Source organism: Musca autumnalis, unplaced genomic scaffold (assembly GCF_047663935.1).
Source record: "Musca autumnalis isolate F117 unplaced genomic scaffold, ASM4766393v1 scaffold_3, whole genome shotgun sequence".
NCBI classification, from domain to species: domain Eukaryota; kingdom Metazoa; phylum Arthropoda; class Insecta; order Diptera; family Muscidae; genus Musca; species Musca autumnalis.
This window is the reverse complement of record NW_027411866.1, coordinates 18,657,318-18,678,149: the sequence shown is the minus strand read 5'-3', so window position 1 is coordinate 18,678,149 and position 20,832 is coordinate 18,657,318. Positions and strand designations below refer to the sequence as shown.

The following is a 20,832-nucleotide window of genomic DNA, read 5'->3' as shown; positions in this document are numbered from 1 at the left end:
TGCTGGATTTATTTGCAAAAATACCTTTTTGGAAAAATGATCATTGTCATGGCATGGGTATTTGGAAAGCATATAGAGAATGATTCTTGCCTTGCACGACGATAATATGTGTTGGCCATTGCCCCTCTTGGAATAATCTAGAGTTCTTCTTCTATCCCTACGGAGGTCTACGAGGAACTTTTCTATTTGGAATACCTATACAAGACCTTTAAGATATTTTTAAGATAAGACCCCTAAGCACATCTCCTATTCCGCAAAGACTCCTGCAGGAGTCTCTTATGCCATATTCCATAGAAGACTCCTACGGAGGTATCCTATTCTATAGAAGACTCCTACGGAGATCTCCTATTCTATAGAAGACTCCTACGGAGATCTCCTATTCTATAGAAGACTCCTACGGAGATCTCCTATTCTATAGAAGACTCCTACGGAGATCTCCTATTCTGTAGAAGAATTCTACGCAAGTCTCCTATTCAATAGAAGACTCCTACGGAGGTCTCCTATTCTATAGAAGACTCCTACGGAGGTCTCCTATTCTATAGAAGACTCCTACGGAGGTCTCCTATTCTATAGAAGACTCCTACGGAGGTCTCCTATTCTATAGAAGACTCCTACGGAGGTCTCCTATTCTATAGAAGACTCCTACGGAGGTCTCCTATTCTATAGAAGACTCCTACGGAGGTCTCCTATTCTATAGAAGACTCCTACGGAGGTCTCCTATTCTATAGAAGACTGCTACGGAGGTCTCCTATTTTATAGAAGACTAATACGGAGGTCTCCTATTCTATAGAAGACTCCTACGGAGTTCTCCTATTCTATAGAAGACTCCTACGGAGTTCTCCTATTCTATAGAAGACTCCTACGGAGTTCTCCTATTCTATAGAAGACTCCTACGGAGTTCTCCTATTCTATAGAAGACTCCTACGGAGGTCTCCTATTCTATAGAAGACTCCCACGGAGGTCTCGAATTCTATGGAAGACCCCTACGGAGGTCTCGAATTCTATGGAAGACCCCTACGGAGGTCTCCTATTCTATAGAAGACTCCTAAGGAGGTCTCCTATTCTATAGAAGACTCCTACGGAGGTCTCCTATTCAATAGAAGACTCCTACGGAGGTCTCCTATTCTATAGAAGACTCCTACGGAGGTCTCCTATTCTATAGAAGACTCCTACGGAGGTCTCCTATTCTATAGAAGACTCCTACGGAGGTCTCCTATTCTATAGAAGACTCCTACGGAGGTCTCCTATTCTATAGAAGACTCCTACGGAGGTCTCCTATTCTATAGAAGACTCCTACGGAGGTCTCCTATTCTATAGAAGACTCCTACGGAGGTCTCCTATTCTATAGAAAACTCCTACGGAGGTCTCCTATTCTATAGAAGAGTCCTACGGAGGTCTCCTATTCTATAGAAGACACCTACGGAGGTCTGCTATTCTATAGAAGACTCCTACGGAGGTCTCCTATTCTATAGAAGACACCTACGGACGTCTGCTATTCTATAGAAGACTCCCACGGAGATCTCCTATTCTATAGAAGACTCCTACGGAGATCTCCTATTCTATAGAAGACTCCTACGGAGATCTCCTATTCTATAGAAGACTCCTACGGAGGTCTCCTATTCTATAGAAGACTCCTACGGAGGTCTCCTGTTCTATAGAAGACTCCTACGGAGGTCTCCTATTCTATAGAAGACTCCTACGGAGGTCTCCTATTCTATAGAAGACTCCTACGGAGGTCTCCTATTCTATAGAAGACTCCTACGGAGGTCTCCTATTCTATAGAAGACTCCTACGGAGGTCTCCTATTCTATAGAAGATTCCTACGGAGGTCTCCTATTCTATAGAAGACTCCTACGGAGGTCTCCTATTCTATAGAAGACTCCTACGGAGGTCTCCTATTCTATAGAAGACTCCTACGGAGATCACCTATTCTATAGAAGACTCCTACGGAGATCACCTATTCTATAGAAGACTCCTACGGAGGTCTCCTATTCTATAGAAGACTCCTACGGAGGTCTCCTATTCTTTGGAGACTCCTACGGAGGTCTCCTATTCTATAGAAGACTCCTATGGAGGTCTCCTATTCTATAGAAGACTCCTACGGAGGTCTCCTATTCTATAGAAGACTCCTACGGATGTCTCCTATTCTATAGAAGACTCCTACGCATGTCTCCTATTCTATAGAAGACTCCTACGGATGTCTCCTATTCTATAGAAGACTCCTACGGAGTTCTCCTATTCTATAGAAGACTCCTACGGAGTTCTCCTATTCTATAGAAGACTCCTACGGAGTTCTCCTATTCTATAGAAGACTCCTACGGAGTTCTCCTATTCTATAGAAGACTCCTACGGAGTTCTCCTATTCTATAGAAGTCTCCTACGGAGATCTCCTATTCTATAGAAGTCTCCTACGGAGTTCTCCTATTCTATAGAAGACTCCTACGGAGTTCTCCTATTCTATAGAAGTCTCCTACGGAGTTCTCCTATTCTATAGAAGACTCCTACGGAGTTCTCCTATTCTATAGAAGTCTCCTACGGAGGTCTACTATTCTATAGAAGACTCCTACGGAGATCTCCTATTCTGTAGAAGACTCCTACGGAGATCTCCTATTCTATAGAAGACTCCTACGGAGATCACCTATTCTATAGAAGACTCCTACGGAGATCACCTATTCTATAGAAGACTCCTACGGAGATCACCTATTCTATAGAAGACTCCTACGGATGTCTCCTATTCTATAGAAGACTCCTACGGATGTCTCCTATTCTATAGAAGACTCCTACGGAGTTCTCCTATTCTATAGAAGACTCCTACGGAGTTCTCCTATTCTATAGAAGACTCCTACGGAGATCACCTATTCTATAGAAGACTCCTACGGAGATCACCTATTCTATAGAAGACTCCTACGTAGATCACCTATTCTATAGAAGACTCCTACGGAGATCACCTATTCTATAGAAGACTCCTACAGATGTCTCCTATTCTATAGAAGACTCCTACGGATGTCTCCTATTCTATAGAAGACTCCTACGGATGTCTCCTATTCTATAGAAGACTCCTACGGAGTTCTCATATTCTATAGAAGACTCCTACGGAGTTCTCCTATTCTATAGAAGACTCCTACGGAGTTCTCCTATTCTATAGAAGACTCCTACGGAGTTCTCCTATTCTATAGAAGACTCCTACAAAGATCTCCTATTCTGTAGAAGACTCCTACGGAGATCTCCTATTCTATAGAAGACTCCTACGGAGATCTCCTATTCTATAGAAGACTCCTACGGAGATCACCTATTCTATAGAAGACTCCTACGGAGATCAACTATTCTATAGAAGACTCCTACGGAGGTCTCTTATTCTATAGAAGTCTCCTACGGAGGTCTCCTATTCTATAGAAGACTCCTACGGAGGTCTCCTATTCTATAGAAGACTCCTACGGAGGTCTCCCATTTTATTGAATACTCCTACGGAGGTCTCCTATTCTATAGAAGACTCCGACGGAGGTCTCCTATTCTATAGAACACTCCTACGGAGGTCTCCTATTCTATAGAAGACTCCTACGGAGGTCTCCTATCCTATAGAAGACTCCTACGGAGGTCTTCTATTCGATAGAAGACTCCTACGGAGGTCTCCTATTCTATAGAAGACTCCTACGGAGGTCTCCTATCCTATAGAAGACTATTACGGAGGTCACCTATTCTATAGAAGACTCCTACGGAGGTCACCTATTCTATAGAAGACTCCTACGGAGGTCTCCTGTTCTATAGAAGACTCCTACGGAGGTCTTTTATCAATAGTAGACATCCTATGTAAAGAAGAAGATAATAGGAATAGTTCTATAGTCAGAGGACCTTAATAACATCTATTAAAGATGATAATAGCAGGCCTTTTTCATAGCAGACCTCAGTAAGAGGTCTTCCATCTAAAGAACACCTCAATAAGAGGGTAATATATTCAATAATAGGTCTTCTGTCGATAGGAAACTTCAATGGGTGACCTTCTATCTGTGAAAGACCTAGACAGGAGATCTTCTATCAATACATGATATAACGAGGACATAATGGGGGTTGGTTATTCTGAACAAAAATTCCCCGTGAGTTTTGTCTTTCCTCCGTTTCAATTTAAGGGGGAAAGTGAAAAAACTCACGGGGAATTTTCGTTCAGAATAACCCCCAATAAGTGCACTTCTATAAATGAAATACATTTGTAAGAGGCCATCAAGAGAACTTTAATTCGCAGAATAACTCAATAGGATGACTTCTGTATTCAGAACAACTCAGTAAAAGAACTTCAATATTCAGAAGACCTATATAATAGCAGATTTTCTTCACAGAAGACCTCAATAAGAAGGCTCTAAGACCTTAATAGAAAGTTTTCTAGCTGTAGAAGATCTGAATATCAGGTCTTTAACTGTAGAAGACCTTTTTTCTATCGATGAGATTTCAATCTATAGAAAACTTCAATATGCATTATATCTACAAACGACCCGAATAGGTGGCATCTATCAATAGTAGACTTCAATAGGAGACATCTAAAAAAGACAAACAGAAGAACTTTGAAATTGACAGGAGGAAGTCTTCTATTAATGGAATACGTTAGTAAGAGCTCTTCAAGAGCACTTTAATCCGCAGAAGAACTCAATATGAGGATTTGTTTAGTCAGAACAACTCAGTAGATTGACTTCTATGCTCAGAAGACTTCTATATCATGTTCATCATCTTTATAGAAGACCTCAATAAGAAGGATTCAAGACCTTAATAGGTCTTCTAGCTGTAGAATACCTTAATAGCAGGTCTTCTAGGTGCAAAAGACCTCAATAGTAGGTCTTCTAGCTGTATAAGGCCTTAATAGTAGTTCTTCTACCTTAAAAGACTTACAGAGCAGGTCTTTCATATAAAGTAGACCTCATTATGAGATAGGAGACCTGAATACTAGGTTTCCATATATAGAAAACATTAATATTAAGATCTCAGCCTCAGTAGGAAGTCTTATATACAAAGAAAAGGGACTTAATAGGATATTATTTAGCTACGTAATACCCCGTTCGCACTTAACCGGATTAACCCAGTGGGTTTGGGTTTCAAATGTCAATTCCATAGCGTAAACGTCAAATAAATCCTCATAAAGAAGGCAAACGCCGTTTAAGGCTTTTAAAACATTTATTCTATGTGTAACATAGTTCCAATAGAGAATATTATCTCCGACAATAGACTTTCAAGCGTCATCAAGACTATTGCTAGGAAGATGGTATTTCAAACTTAAACGGCTCACAAAAACCATATTTCAAATTTCAACCTCCAACTTTTGCTTACCCCTAACATTAAATCGAAAAAGAGCATCATATCAATTCATTTCAGTGAACCCAAAAGCAAAGACAATAAAGAATACAAATGAAAAAAATAACAAAATATGAAAAACAAAACAAATCTCAAGATTTGAGTCTAGTTTCAGTTTGACAGTTGTCTCAAAACCATTTCAACAAAAATCGAACGGCGACCGCATCATAGCCTAACATTTTAATCAGTAAAACTCAAGAAGACTAAAAAATGATTACTTTTTTAAAATTGATAATAATCGGATTAGTGGTTAAACAATTGCATTGTTATGTTGTTATACAAAGTTCGCAAACGATCGATGATGAGGGGCGGAACGATGTTACTGCATCTTTAGAAGCTACCACCAGCAGCAGCAGCCGCAGTATCTTACATCAGTACATTGGTAGAATTGTAAAACCTTCAGAGATTAAAGAACCCAAAAATCTACAAGAAATAATTAATTTTATTGGCAGCGATAAGTTGAGCAATACTGAAGTTATGGAAGCGAATTATGCCGAAGGTGGTGAAGATACCGTAACCTACACAGAGCTCTTGAAATATTTAGCCTTGTGGCAAATGTCCCATGAACAGAATTTCTATCAAATGCAAACGGAAAAGCCAGGAAACTAAATATGTATCAAAGGGGGAGAGAAGAAAATCGAAGAAGGAGAAGAAGAGATCCAAAAAAGCATTTGTATTAATAATTATATATTTTTAATTAAGTTGTTTAAGATTCATTTGTCGGCGGCAATGTTATTAAAAGCCAAACCAAAAATAAATAAAATAAACTGATAAGAAGAGTGGCAAGGGGGAGCAGTAGGCTGGTGGATGTGAAAATAATGTCAGGGAGCGTGAGGGGTATTGTTTATCATCTGTTTATTATATTTTAAATACAAATAAAACAAAATTTAATTTCATTATACATTTCTGTTGATGAAGAAGTTTTTAGTTGAGCGGAAAGGGGCACAATCAGTAATAGGGTGAACCGAAAACTGAAATGCATGTGAGAAAATGCAGAAAAAAACAAACAACTTTAAGTTCCTAATAATATGAAAAAATAGCATTTGTATAAAGGGAAGATTCGTAACAATTTCTGTTGAAGAATCCTCAGAAAACGTAACAATTTTTTTAAGGTCCAGCTGGGGTGTAACTTTGGATGTTTGAAGAAAACTTCAAGAACGGCAGGGTTATTGACATGAAATAAGAATTGTTTAGCACCCATCAGAGAACGTGGAATTCGAGTGAAAGGACAGCTAACAAAATGCAAAGTAGCATGAGGAATTAAGTTTGGAGCGGAACGTGTTAGCTCTATCATTTATTCAAAATACGAAGTAAATATTAATTATTATCTGTAACCGAAAACTGACGCTTTATGGACAACGCTGTTTATAGAGTTCACTAAAGACGATTGGTTGAAGACCAAGGGAATGACATGAATGACCTTTGTATGTTTGAAGAAAACGTCAAGAAGTGCAGGATTATTGACATGTATTAAGAATTGTTTAGCACCCATCAGAGAACATGGAATTGAAGTGAAAGGACAGCTAACAAAATGCAAAGTAGCGTGAGGAGTTAAGTTTGGAACGGAACGTGTTAGGTTTATCATTTATTCAAAGTACAAAGTAAATATTAATTATTAATTAATAAAAAACGCCAACAACAATTAATTATTATCTGTAACCGAAAACTGATGCTTTATGGACAACGCTGTTTATAGAGTTCATTAAAGACGATCGGTTGAAGACCGAGGAAATGACATTTCACGCAATGTACATGTGTACATCTGAAGTTCCGACGAATGTGGAGATGGATACTCCATCATTAGAACGGAACAGAAAGTATGTCGTCAGAAAACGTCTTAACAAATAATGTACCTAATTATAGCATCCCGATCGCAGCATCAGGGTGATTCGTGACAATTCGGATGTTATTGATTTGATACGTGTGTCGCTAATAAAGAAATACCAGTTATGAATTGCGTAGTTATGATGGAGCGTCCAACGATTAAGAAATGCCAGCTAGAGTTATATCGTCAAGATAAGGAGAGTGAAATATTTTTGGACTGGAGATACGACTGCCGTAGATTGATATATCTTGTAGTTTAAGACCACTTATCCCTTTCAGAAAGAGAAGAGAGACACGCTTTTGGAAAGAAGGTTGTCTGCTATTAATGGAATATGTACCTTAGTAAGAAGTCTTTAACAGGACTTTAATAGGCAGTAGAGCTCAATAGAAATACCACTGTTGTCAGAACAACTCAGTAGAAGGACTTATATTAAAGACCACAAATGCAGTTTTCGAACTTTATAAGAGGTCTTCTATCTTTCTTCTTCTTTATTTGCAAATCCGTATTCGGATATCAGCGATCATACATTTTTTTTGTTTTTAAATTAAGTACAATATGTTCTTATTTAGCACATGTATAATTATAAAATTTATTCTACATTGTTGAGTTGCCTATTTTTTTGCAGCATTTAGTAAATTTCGTTCATCAGAGAAATTTTTCCAGTCTTGTTTGTATGTTCCGTAACCATGTAATTTCTAGCCTTCTTCTGGTACGCTTTCCTTCAATTGTTCCCTTGAGAACCGTTTGTGGAATTTTAAATTTGTTGTTTCTCATTATGTGGCCGAGGTATGCTATTTTTCTTTTTCTGACAGTTTTTAGTAGCTGTCTGTCAATGTTCATCCTTCTTAGTATATCTTCGTTTGAGATACGATCAGTCCAAGGAATCTTCAGTATTCTTCGATATAGCCAAATCTCAAAGGCCTCCAGTTTCTTCTCGTCTACAGATTTTATTGTCCATGTTTCAACTGCTTACAGCAACACGGACCATACGTAACATTTAATAAAACGTATTTTTGTTGGAAGACCTATGTCATGATTTGTGAGAACTTTATTATATCTGAAGAAAGAATTTCTGGCCTGTTCAATGCGGCACTTTATTTCTATTGATGTGTTCCACTCTTAATTTAATAGTACTCCAAGGTATTTAAATTTCTTTACACGCTCAATTTCCGAATTATGTATGGTCAGCGATGTGTTTTGGTGGGAGTTTTTCCTACTAACCACCATGTATTTGGTTTTTTGTGTGTTTATCTTCAAGCCGTATGTCTCACTGCATTGAGTGAGCTTGTCCATTAATTTTTGTAGGCCAGACATACTGTTAATAAAAGTCTTGTGTCGTCGGCATAACGTATGTTGTTAATTATTTCTCCGCTAATTTTGACACCTATTCTTTCGTTACTGATCGACTCTCTAAATATCCTTTCTGCGTAGATGTTAAATAATAGTGGCGATAAAATGCAGCCTTGTCGTACTCCTTTTGATATGGGAACGTTATCTGTCGTTTCTTGATCGACTTTTATGTTTGCAACCTGATGCCAATATAAGTTTTGTATATATCTTATTTCCTTTCCATCAATTCCTATAGCTTCAAGAATATCAATAAGTTTGTCATGTTGGACTGTGTCAAACGCTTTTTCGTAGTCCACGAAGCATAAAAATACGTCCTTTTGCATATCTCTGCATTTTTGAATTAGTATTTGTATACTTAGAAGTGCTTCTCTTGTACCCATTCCTTCTTTAAGTCCATTGCGGATAGATCCTCGTATGTATAATTCGAAGGAAAATTTTTAGTGCATGGGACATTAGGCTTATCAATCTGAAATCGTTACATCTTCGTGCATTATTTTTTTCGGTATGGCGATAAATGTTGATAAAAGCCAGTCATTGGGATATATTCCTGTGTTATATATATAGTTGAATAGACTGACTAACATGCGGATATTGTTGACGTCTATTAATTTTAATATTTCGGAGGGTATTTCGCCTGGTCCTGCGGCTTTGTTATCTTTTAGTGCTTTTATTGCATCTTTCTGAGATGTCAAATACAGCTTCGTTGTTATCGTCGAACAATATTCCTGGTGATGTTCTGCGATATACACCAGATACTTCCTTTAGTTTCTTATGAAGGTTAAAGTCATCATGCTTGTAGAGCTTCAATTTCTTGGCATTCAAAATTTATGTAAGTAGTCTTGTTTTGTTGCCGGATCATTAAGCTTTTTAATATGTGATATTGTTCTTGTTTTATTTTTACGAGTGGAAGAGAGTTTGATGCGGATATTGCACATTAAAAGGTTATGGTCTGATGGAACATCGGCCCCCGGAAATGTTGAACATTTTGTTATGCAGGAAGAATATCTATTGTTTATAATAATGTAATCTATTTGGTTTCTTACGACATTTGTCCTGTGGAGATTTCCAAGTATATAGTCGCTTTGGATGAAGACAGAATGTTGTATTTGAGATTTTCAGTTTATATTCTTGACAGAATTGGATAAGCCTTTCGCCTCTCTCATTTCTTATGCCTAGCCCATATTTTCCAGTTACGCCTGAAGTTTCATCACATCCTACTTTGGCATTGAAGTCACCTTGGATAATTGTAATCTCGTGAGACTTCGTCATTTTTAGCAGTTTTTCTATTTCTTCATAAAATTGTTCTATATCTTCGTTGTTTGAATCGTATGTTGGAGCGTATACTTGAATTATGTTAAGATTTAGTGGCTTTGCCATAATTTTTAACATCATAGTTCTTTCAGACATTTGGACGCATACGGCTACATAGAGAATTATGCTATTGGCAACAATTACAGCGACACCTTTCCTGTGAATGTCTTTCTCGATTTCCAGAATGATATATTTTTGCATTGTTAGATTTGAATTCTCCACAATCTGTCCACCATGTTTCGCTGACACCAAGTATGTCTATTTTTAGCCTGTTCATTTCAAATATTGTATTATCTAATTTTCCTGGTTCATACAGACTTCTTACGTTCCAGGTTCCAATTTTTAGTTTTCTATTTGTTTTACCTCCGGGGATTCTTAGCACCCTCTTTTTGCCGGAGACTGAGGGCCGTTCGTTATTTTGTACTTCCATTATTAAATGTATGATTTTCATGGGATGCTACTTCAGTGGTTTCCCGTTGCCTTCTGAAGGGTTTTTAGTTTTCCTTCTCCATATTCAGCCGCTCCTCCTGGAGTTCAGACGCTGTTTGCTGCCGCCAACTGTTGATCAGACGCTGCCTTTGTTTTCCCCTTTTTTTTGGTTCGCCCCGCATATTTTAATTTTGCGGTACCCGCCATATCTGATGAGCATTCCCCCATCCACCACCTTGGGGAGGCGTCCGATGGGAAATGGGAAAAAACTATCTATCAAAAAACCTTAGTAGCAGATCTTCTAACTATGGAAGGCATCAATAGATCTGCTATATACAGAAGACCTCAATAGGTGTCTTCTATTAATAGTAGACTCCATCATATCTAAAGAAGACAGAAACAGGGCTTTTATGGTCAGAAGAACTCAATAGGATAGGAAGATTTCTATAGTCAGAAGACCTCAATAATATCTATTGAAGACAATAATAGCAAGTCGTTTTCATAAAAGACCTTAATAAGATGTGTTCTATCTAAAGAACACCCAAAGAAGACATCTATCTTCTATAAAAGGTCTCCTACGAAAGAAAACACCAATAGGCGCCCTTCTATCCGTAGAAGAAATTGACATGAGTTCTTCTATCAATAGAAGATCTCATGAAGCCCCAATAAGAGATCTTCTCTCTATGGAATACCTCTGTAAGAGGTCTTCAAGAGGACTTTACTTTGCAGAGTAACTCAATAGGACATCTTCAGTCAGAACAACTCAGTAGAAGGACATCTATGCTCATAAGTCCTTTATAAGAGGGCTTATATCAGTATTGAAGGATGGGCCGCATCAAATTTCATGAATAGATCAAGAATGGCCACAATAGTGAGCCCTTGCAAACTGAAGTGTCATCTAAAAAGCTGGAAGAACTATATCAGGGATTCTAACACCTTTGCTATTGGCGAATGAAAATAAATTCAGCAGTTGGGTACTGTATTGCTGCATAATTGTCTGGTCGTCATTCTTTAAATGATTCCAATCAGATGTCTTCTATATGTAACTACTTAATTAGGATACTTAGGATAAATTAGGATAAATCGCGGTCAATGTTCACATGTTTAGGTTTATTTTAGGTTTTCAGAATTTTCTTTTCTTTTTTTTAACGGCAAGTCCTTTCGAAATAGGACTAAAGAAAATGTTGTGGATGATTATCAATGCTCCAACATTTTCTTCAGTCCCATTGCGAAACGGCTTACCGCTTCCAAGCAAAATCCTGAAAACATAAAACAAACCTAAAAATGTGAATTTTGACCGCGATTTATTCCGAAATCCCTCCAGCGATTTTTTCTTGCTTTTGGTTTTTTCTCATCTATGAACATTGCTGTCTCAGAATCCGCAAAAACTTCCCAGGTGTAAGCGTTTTTCACGTAAAGTTAGTTAAGGTGTACCCTTCATGACATTTTTCTGTAAGGAGACGATAGAGTCAGTGCATTGTCCCAATTAAAACTTCTATATCTCAAAAATGGTAAGACCTACGACAATAACATTAAGGTCAATCTTGTAGAGAATTTTCACTGCTACAACATTTGCTCTAATCCCATTTCGATAGAACTTGCGGTTTCCGAGCAAAAATCGTGAAAAAATAATAAAGCCCTACAATTTTGAACTTCGACCGCGATTAATTTTAAAATCCCTCCGGCGATTTTCTTCGTTTTTTGATTTTTCTCATCTATGAGCATTGTAGTTACAGAATCCGCAAAAACTTCCCAGGGGGGTTACTCTCTATTGCGATGCGTAAGAAAAATGAGATGCGTAAGGTAATTAAATGCGTCTCTAATTCGTTTTCGTATGTCCTTTCGCAACTATTTTTGTTTCTTTTTCCTTTCTGGCATCGCCGCAATCTGTAATAAAAATAATGTCAAAATCGTGCGTTAACGCAAATATCTTGCGCTAACAAAATACCAAACGCAAACGCATCGCAATACAGAGTAACCCCCCAGGTGTAAGCACCTTTCATTTAAAATTATTTAAGGCGCACCGTGGTTGGCTTCTATATACAGAATAGGAAAAGTTCTATACGTAGGACTCAATGGGGAACATATTGGCTGACTTCCGTATCGCCAGTTGCTTTACAAATGACAGAAAATATGCGAAGTATTATGTTTCTTAACGCCGTTGCAATTAACAACTACGAAGCTACGTGCTTCAAAACATCAAAAATAAGCATTTTCAACGCAGGTAAAAAGCAAACATATATAATTTTTATTTCTGATACATTTAGTTGCATTTGCGAGGAACAATGTATGAGTGTGCAACTGAAATATTTTGACGAAGTTTAACAGCACAAATCAAACGACGATACGGAAGTCAGCCATTTCGCATAATAGCCACCACTTTCAGGTTTGACTCCTTATCCGTTAGTTTTCTTAGTAGGGACACATTTTCCTCTGAACGCTACCCAGCAAAATGTTCGATGCCATTCAAAAGTGGTCTGCATGTCATCTTATTTTTAGCATCTTCATCGATGAATTTTATATGAGAGTGGACCCCAAAAGATGCTATTCATTTTCGGATCCAAAGCATGCCATTTACACCAATGCTTTGAGATGTCATTTTCACCAATGCTTTGACATGTCATTTCCACCAATACTTGGGCATATCATTTTCACCAACCCTATGCAATGACATTATCATTACGATGAGAGTTTTAACAACGTTGGTTGTGATTTCGAGTCTCCGACAACATCAAGCCTATTGTAAATAATTAATCTAATATATTTAAAAAATTGTATAAAAAACACAAAATTCATATATATTGGATCGATGGAATGGATTCAAATGCTGATGAAAAGATCGGATCTTTCGCGACTTCCTTTGCATTGGTTCAAATGCTAATGAAAATATCGGATCTTTCACGACTTCATTTGAACCAACGCAAAAGATGCCATGAAATCACGTCATCGCATGGAACCCCTTCCTTCAGATTTTGCTGGGTATATACACAGATGCGTCCTCTCCACGTTCTGGCAATATACACAGACGTGTCCTCTGGACGCCCTGGCAATATACACTCTTCAGTATAATGATAGCTGCAGTGTCTTTCAAGCAGAGCTTCTTGCTATCAGGAAAGCAGCAGAATTGACTATACATGTCGCTAGTCAAGCGGCCCTCAAGGCTTTCAAGTCAAGCTACGCAATACTGTTCGACTTTCCTGGGTTCCGGGTCAAAGTAATATTATGGGAAACGAATTAGCAGATGAACTAGCACGAGGTGGCTCTAAGTCAATCGACATTTCAGTTGATTAAACTGTTCGGCCACCTATTTGGTACTATATTGGCAAGCTTCGTAAGATCTAAATCGCGAAAGCACGTCGAAGATGTTTCTTGGAACCTGGTTGCAGGATATTCAAAGCAATCTGGCCTGCGATTTCTCGCCGTAAAACGACCTCTCTCTTATTACTAGACGACAAGTTAGGGATGGAAAGTTAGTCACAGCAGAGTGAGATCTCTAACTTCAAAATTGTTCGACAGTGACATTGACTATTGTAGACTATGTGAAGATGCAGAGGAAACAGCCGAACATCTACTTTGTGGGTGTCCCTTGTTCCAAACAAGAAGACACCGAATTCTGGATAGATGTGAGATAGATAGGCTCACTCTGGCAGCCTTTCTGGATATAGAGGGCGTCTTCAACAATGTGAAACTCGAATCCATCCATTCTTCTCTAGAATTACTAGGTGTCCCCTCTATCCTAATAAACTGGATTGATAACATGCTTGGAAGCAGGCTAATCAATTCTAATATTGGGGAGAGCTCCATTAGGAGATCTGTTACCAGGGGGCACTCCTCAGGGGGGAGTCTTATCTCCCTTACTCTGGCTACTGGTGATAAATGTGATGGATACTCTCGGAATTCGACAAACTAGGAACTAAGGTAGCTGCTTACGCGGATGATGTAGTTATCCTAATTAGTGGGGAATTTTTGTCTACATTGCCCGAATTAATGCAAGGAGCACTTGCCAAACTCTCACGCTGGGTTCACATCAACGGCCTTGGTGTGAATCCGGCAAAGACAGAGCTGGTGCTTTTTACCAGAAAAAGAAAAACCGCCGAGTTCGTACCTCCAACACTGGATGGAGTGCAGCGAAATCTCTCTACTGAGGCGAAATACCTGGGAGTGGTTCTTGACCATCGTCTCAGATGGAAAAGGAACACAGAGGAGCGCACTAAGAGGGGTCTAGTTGCACTCTACTCCTGTAAGAACTCCATAGGTAAGAGTTGGGGTTTGAGACCGCATGTGATACACTGGTTGTATATGACAGTGGTCTGTCCCATTGTGACCTATGGATGTCTCGTTTGGTGGCAGGCCCTGAACAGCAAGTCCAATTTGGCTAGGTTAGCTACTGTGCAAAGATCTGCTTCACTTCTTATTATAGGAGCAGTGAAGAGCACACCTCAGGCAGCACTGAATGCGGTACTGAACATCCAGCCCGTAGATATTCTTGCTCAGTATCGAGCATGAGGCTCAAGGAGCTTAACCTGTGGCGCTCTTCAGGGTCTGGACATGCTAGCATTTTACAGCAGTTAAGCAGTCAGATCGGACTAAGAGACGGGGGGGTGTGAAACCGACTACATCTCGGCTTCACTGGACTTTGATGCAGCGAAGGAAGTGAATGGGAGCATGGCAGACCACTACCCGATAGCCTTTCCATCTTTACTGATGGTTCTAAGATGGATGAAGGTACTGGAGCGGGGGTATACCGCGAAGAGCTAAACATTAAACGCTCGTTCAAGCTTAGTACAAATTGCAGAGTTTTTAAGGCGGAAGTCTTGCAGTATTGAAGGCCCTAGAATTAGTGGTAGGCATGACGGACCACGTAGGCAGGACAGTCGCAGTCTATGTAGATAGTCAGGCTGCCCTCAAGGCTCTAGGATCTTATACTATTAAATCTAGGGTCGTTCAAAATTGTAGGTCTATCTTAAAAACTTGTAATGTAAGCGTTAACCTTCCAGGGCACTGCAATGCTGAAGGGAATGAGATTGTTTATGAATTAGCAAGGCGAGGCTCCCAGTCCTCTGACCTTATGGTGGAGGACTATGTCAAGCCACCGCTCTGCTACTTCCTCGGCAAACCCTGTCAGTTCTATGCAGAAAAAAACCGTATGAATTTGGCAAGACGTACCTGGTTGCAAGGTATCGAAGTCAATCTGGCGGGCAATCTCAGGGCGTAGAACTGCGTCCTTTCTCTCACTTTGCAAGTTGGAAATCAGAATCGCTACAGGGGTCATAACTGGCCACTGTAGAATAAGATCTATGACATGTAAGTGGGATGATAACAACATTGAGTATTATAGGTTATGTGAGGATGAGAAGGAAACGGAGACAATCGAGCACCTTCTATGTATATGTCCTAGACTGATGGTCAAAAGACATAGACTATTTGGTGTACATGTGATTGACTCTCTCTCTCTCTCTTACTTCTCCTCTATTGACCCTACTGTCCTAGTAGTTTACTGCACATTATAATTCTATTACCCATTATCACCTTTTGCATGTACACATCACCATATAGCCGCATCCACAATCACCTCATCCATAGCCGACATCGAATCTTAGACCTTTTTAATACCATCATCAAATCCACAACCGGTACACCTCTTCAACAATATACATAGGCACATTCTTCATCTACAAATAACCCATCATACACCTCATCACATCACAACAACATCATCAGGTCAGGATGATCCCAATGGACCTCAAGGTCTCCGAGTGGAGTGGCTGCCAGCACGACAGTTGCGCATCCTAAACCTAACCTAACCTAGGCTCAACTTCCTATCTAAATTAGATCCCTTATCCTGTTCAATTTTGTCAAAGACCTATCATTGCTGCGCAAAGGTACATAACTATTAAATTTTCCTTCAATCTTGTTACAGCAAAACAATCGATCAACGAACAATATCCACAAATTCATCATCACCCATCACTACCTCATCTCCTATTTCATTTTCAACCAATAACTCTGAAAATCTATCGTCATCTACAACACACCCAGGATGAACATTATGGACCAACGGTCTCCGAGTGAAACAGTCCTCAATATTAGGATTAATGTCTTTACTCTTCAGTATATGGGGGTCCTATCTATAGAATGACTTATTAGATTATATTCTATCTACAGAATAGGTAGGTATAGAACTCAGTGTATAAAATAGAACTCTATGTATAGAAGACCTTATGTCTTTAGAAGACCTAGATAAGAGGTAATTTAATCAATAGAAGACTTTAATTTAATCAATAGAAGAAGACCCCTCGCCAGGGGTAACAATCTTGACGCGATGCGAGGGCTTAAGGCCACAATCTCCCCCACCCAGTTCTGGAAACTGGGCCGAGGAAATTGTGGCCGACAAAAGGTTACCCACGTAGTGATCTCCTACGTAACAGAGATCCCCCAACGCCGGGGTGTCAAGCGAACGCGTACCTATCGGTGTTCAAGGTTTGCAGTAAGGGTACCTACTGTAGTAGAACGGAGCCTCATTGAAAAACCTGGGCGTCTCAATGCAGTATAGACGTAGTTGTCAAGTCGTTGCCATGGTACAGGAGGGCTATACCATGATTGACCTCCATTCCCCCATCAATTCAATGACGTATGGATCACAAAAATAAAACAAAACCACCAAAAACCCCGAAAACTAAAGATGGGAGGGGACGGGCTAGAGCCACCAGAGTAGGCAGCTCCTGGCCATGCTGGAGCGGATGGTTTCCCCAGGCCCTAGTCGGAGTTGTGTTTCTGAAGAGACCGAGGACAGTTTATCTGACGACGAACTAAACAACACAGTAGTTTCAACGGAAACTACAATTCTTGCGGATATGGAACCATCACTAACCCGGGATAATTGTGCATCGGCCGAAGCCGATAAGCCAACCTTGCACAGACAGAATGCCACTGAGGAAGGTACCACGGCCTTGCCTCGGGCGACAAAGTTCCGACAACGACGAAGGCTTTGGACGACAAAGTCCCCACTACCCCAGGCAAAACAGCAGGTCGACTAACGAAGGATAAAGGGGCTTATCGAAGGTCCGGGTGGTGAGCAAATTCGAAAAGAAGTACCCTCACCTACCCAGGAGAAATCCTGAGATTGATAGGCTCTCCCTTATCCAGATGGTCTACAAGATACTGCTGTCAACGTCATCATCCACTCCCACTACTTGTAAAGGTCAAATCAAGAGTGATGGTGACTTGATTCAGCCTCCAGGAAAGCCTGCATTCCTAAGTAGGAAGCCCCAAAACTCAGAGGAGGAGAGAACTGGGATGCCTGTCCCGACGACGGAGTCTATACCTGTGAGTGTAGCACCTTCCAACCCCTCTTCATCGAGAAATCCGGTGAAGAGTGTTAGATCTACGGAGGAACCACACCCTAAGGCCAAAAGACCCATCCCGAGACAGGACTCCAAGCCATCCACCTCCTCTGTCCGTTACCAAGGGAACGAGAGCGAGAAGTCCACTAATACTAAGGCAACCTCTAAGGCCAACTTAAGTCACAAGGTGACTCCTAGCTCTCCTCCCAAGAGTAGCGGGACGGGGAATAGAAGGACTGTCAGACCGCTTGTGCCAGATGAATTGCGCGTAGCGGTCATCGACAGAGCGGATCCTGAATGCAGGATCAACGACAAGCACTGGCGGCTGACTGAAAATCAGCTGCGTGAGATAGTGTTTGCTGGCGAAGGGGAGCCTCCCAAGCACACACAATTCGGCAGTGCAGCTCCATTCAGAGGCATCAGGATCGTCTGTTGTGAGAACAAGGAATCCTTAAACCTCTTTGTTAACACAATAGACGGCCTTGGTGAACTCTGGGAGGGCTGCCAATTGGCGGCTGTGGGTGTAGACGAGATTCCCAGAAGAAAGGTATTGTCGGCGTGGGTACCGCCGCCTGCGGTGGACCCAACAAGGATTCTGACAATACTTGCCAGACAGAACCCTAACCTCCAGACCAGCTCATGGAAGCTCATCAGCCATAGTCCGGAGGGTGAGGGTATGGCGATAAGGGTGTCAATTGACACAATTGTTCGAGAAAACACATAACTGAATAGGTACATTAACAACAGCAGACAGACTAGTTTGAGGCTATGAAATTGTTCAACGGCTAATTATCTCTCATGCTAACTACGCTTGCTTGAGATGAACTTGCGGAACTTTAGCTTGATAAAGGGTTCGAGGATGTAATTTAACTGAATTATATAGATATTTGTTGGATCCTTTTGAAACGAATTTCTCAAATTTAAACTTTTTCTAACATCTTCGCCCACTCATGATATTTTTCAAGGTCCAGTATTCGACCGTTTTCAATGCTAGGCGTTACTGATCAGCCAGCATTCAGTCACTCATCACGAAAGACTTTTATAGATATAAATACTTTTGGCCATTTTGTATCAGGAAAAACATTCCAAAACACTAGTACGTATATCCAAAGATTTTATCTGTACCGAGCAAGTCTCCCTTGTCCAAATAGCATCTACAATACAAAATTATCCAAAATTAAAATAATGAAAACAATAAATTTAAACTTATAACCTAAAAACATTTTCACATTTATTCAAGTTTCCTTTAAATCATTAACTGTATTTTTAATAGAACCATTCACTTCTGGCGATTGTTGTTCTTGTTCTTCTGGTATGGCATCCATGCTACCTTTACCACTGCTGGTGGAACTCTTGCGACTTGCTGGTTCCTGCTCTCTTTTTGTAACTGGCTCGGCCTCAATGTCATTTAATTCCGTGGAACGGGTATGAGTCTTTGTTAGGTTAGCCGGTTCTTCTTCCACAAAACTTGGTGTCCTCGAAGAACTGCCACCAATTTCTGAACTTGCCGTTACCACCACCAAAGGCATTTGCTTTTGTCTTATCCTCTTGGCAATGGGTGGTGAAAAGAGATCATATTTGATTAGGGTTCTGGTGTTATCGGTATAAATTTGATCGTTGTTATCCCATTTGAGTTTTTCAATTATCCAGGAAGCTAACCAGCCAACAATTACGGATATCAGGAAACCGCAAACGGCATACCACATATAAGAAATGCGATAAAGATAGAAATAATCCGAATCTTCTTTGGGGGTGTCTGATTCCCGATTCAATGTGTTGAATATTTCACTTATGTGACTGGTGGTGGTTGGTGTGGCAGGACAACCATCTGTTTCCAACGATAAACTGGGTATGGGTGGCCGGGGTTGTCCAAAACCAATCCAAAATGAAAATGCCAAGCTCAGGCCCAAACCAACCAATGCTCCCTTTTGATTGGCCTTTGGGAAATACATGCCCAAGGTAAAGAGTCCCAGTAGGGGACCACCAATAATACCAAAAATGGATAAGGCAGCTTGTAGTAGGCCACCCATTGAGCCAGCCAAAAATGCCAAACCCAAACACACACCACCATAAACAATGGACAACACCTTGGAATATAACGTGGTCTTGGCATCCGATAATTCTTCCTTTTTACGATAGCTAACCAATGGCTTGATATAATCCTCCAGGGTGACAGCTGCCAATGAAGAAATTGCCGAGGAAATTGTGGACAAACTGGCCGAAAACATGCCAGATACAAATAGACCCGATATACCTGGTATGTGACCCATCGTGTCAACCACAAACAAGGGCATCAATTGATCTCGTGAGGTAATTCTGCCCTCCAGCAAAGGATCACAGGTTTTGTAATAGTAATACATGCACAATCCCGAAAAACAGGTGGTGACACTGAGCAATATTAAAATGGGTAAACTCCACCATAGAGCATAGCCGGATTCCTTGAGGGTACGCACGGAAAGTAAACGTTGCACCTGAGTTTGATTGACACCATAAATGGCCAAATATGTTGCCAAGCCACCAATAATTTGTGTAATAAAGGTGTGCCTTGTTGTGGGATCAACGCTGAAATTAAAAAACTCCAAACGTCCTCCCTCCTTTGCGGTGTTCCATATTTCTTCCAGACCCTCTGCCTTGATTCCAGCACATATGATGATGGCAAAAATGGAGGCAAACATCAATAGAGATTGGAAAATATCTGTTACCAAGACGGCCTTCATGCCGCCCACTGTTGCATAGAAGGTACACACCACACCCACAATGATAATTGAGAATACCAAGTTCAATCCTGTCACAGCTTCCAAGGCCAAGGCTGGGGCATATAAAACAATGCCCATGTAGAGAATCATTTGCACTGAGAAGGCCAATGAGGCACAGAGACGGGCAGCATAACCAAATCTCAGCTCCAAATATTCATAGACACTGGCAGTTTTCAAGCGATAGAATACGGGTAATATCAGATATGCAGCAATGGGTGTTCCAATAACGTACGAGACATTGATAAGCACAAACTGCGTGCCATATTGATAATTCTCAGCCGATACACCGAGGAGAGTTACGGCGGACATAAAACTTGCCATTAAACTAAAGGCTACCGGTATAACAGACATGGAACGATCTGCTAGAAGATATTCTCTTGTGGTTTTCTCCACAAGAGAATATCTTCTATTCATTCAGAGGCATCAGGATCGTCTGTTGTGAGAACAAGGAATCCTTAAACCTCTTTGTTAACACAATAGACGG

General features: G+C 40.3%; 2 protein-coding genes across 3 annotated transcripts in view; both read right to left on the bottom strand.

Moving 5' to 3' along the window:
• The window catches only part of sbr (nuclear RNA export factor small bristles), a 99,516-nt gene that overhangs the window by 43,854 nt on the left and 34,830 nt on the right, over positions 1-20,832 (bottom strand). The gene's annotated exons all lie outside the window — the stretch shown is intronic.
• On the bottom strand, positions 18,792-20,731 carry LOC141396468 (putative sodium-dependent multivitamin transporter). The gene has a single exon (XM_073971951.1). It carries the CDS (start codon positions 20,697-20,699, stop codon positions 18,828-18,830), a length of 1,872 nt encoding a protein of 623 aa, XP_073828052.1. The 5' UTR covers positions 20,700-20,731; the 3' UTR covers positions 18,792-18,827.

What these genes read in the sequence shown, in the direction of transcription:
- LOC141396468 (XM_073971951.1), bottom strand. Translation starts at nt 20,699, where the DNA reads ATGTCTGTTATACCGGTAGCCTTTAGTTTAATGGCAAGTTTTATGTCC.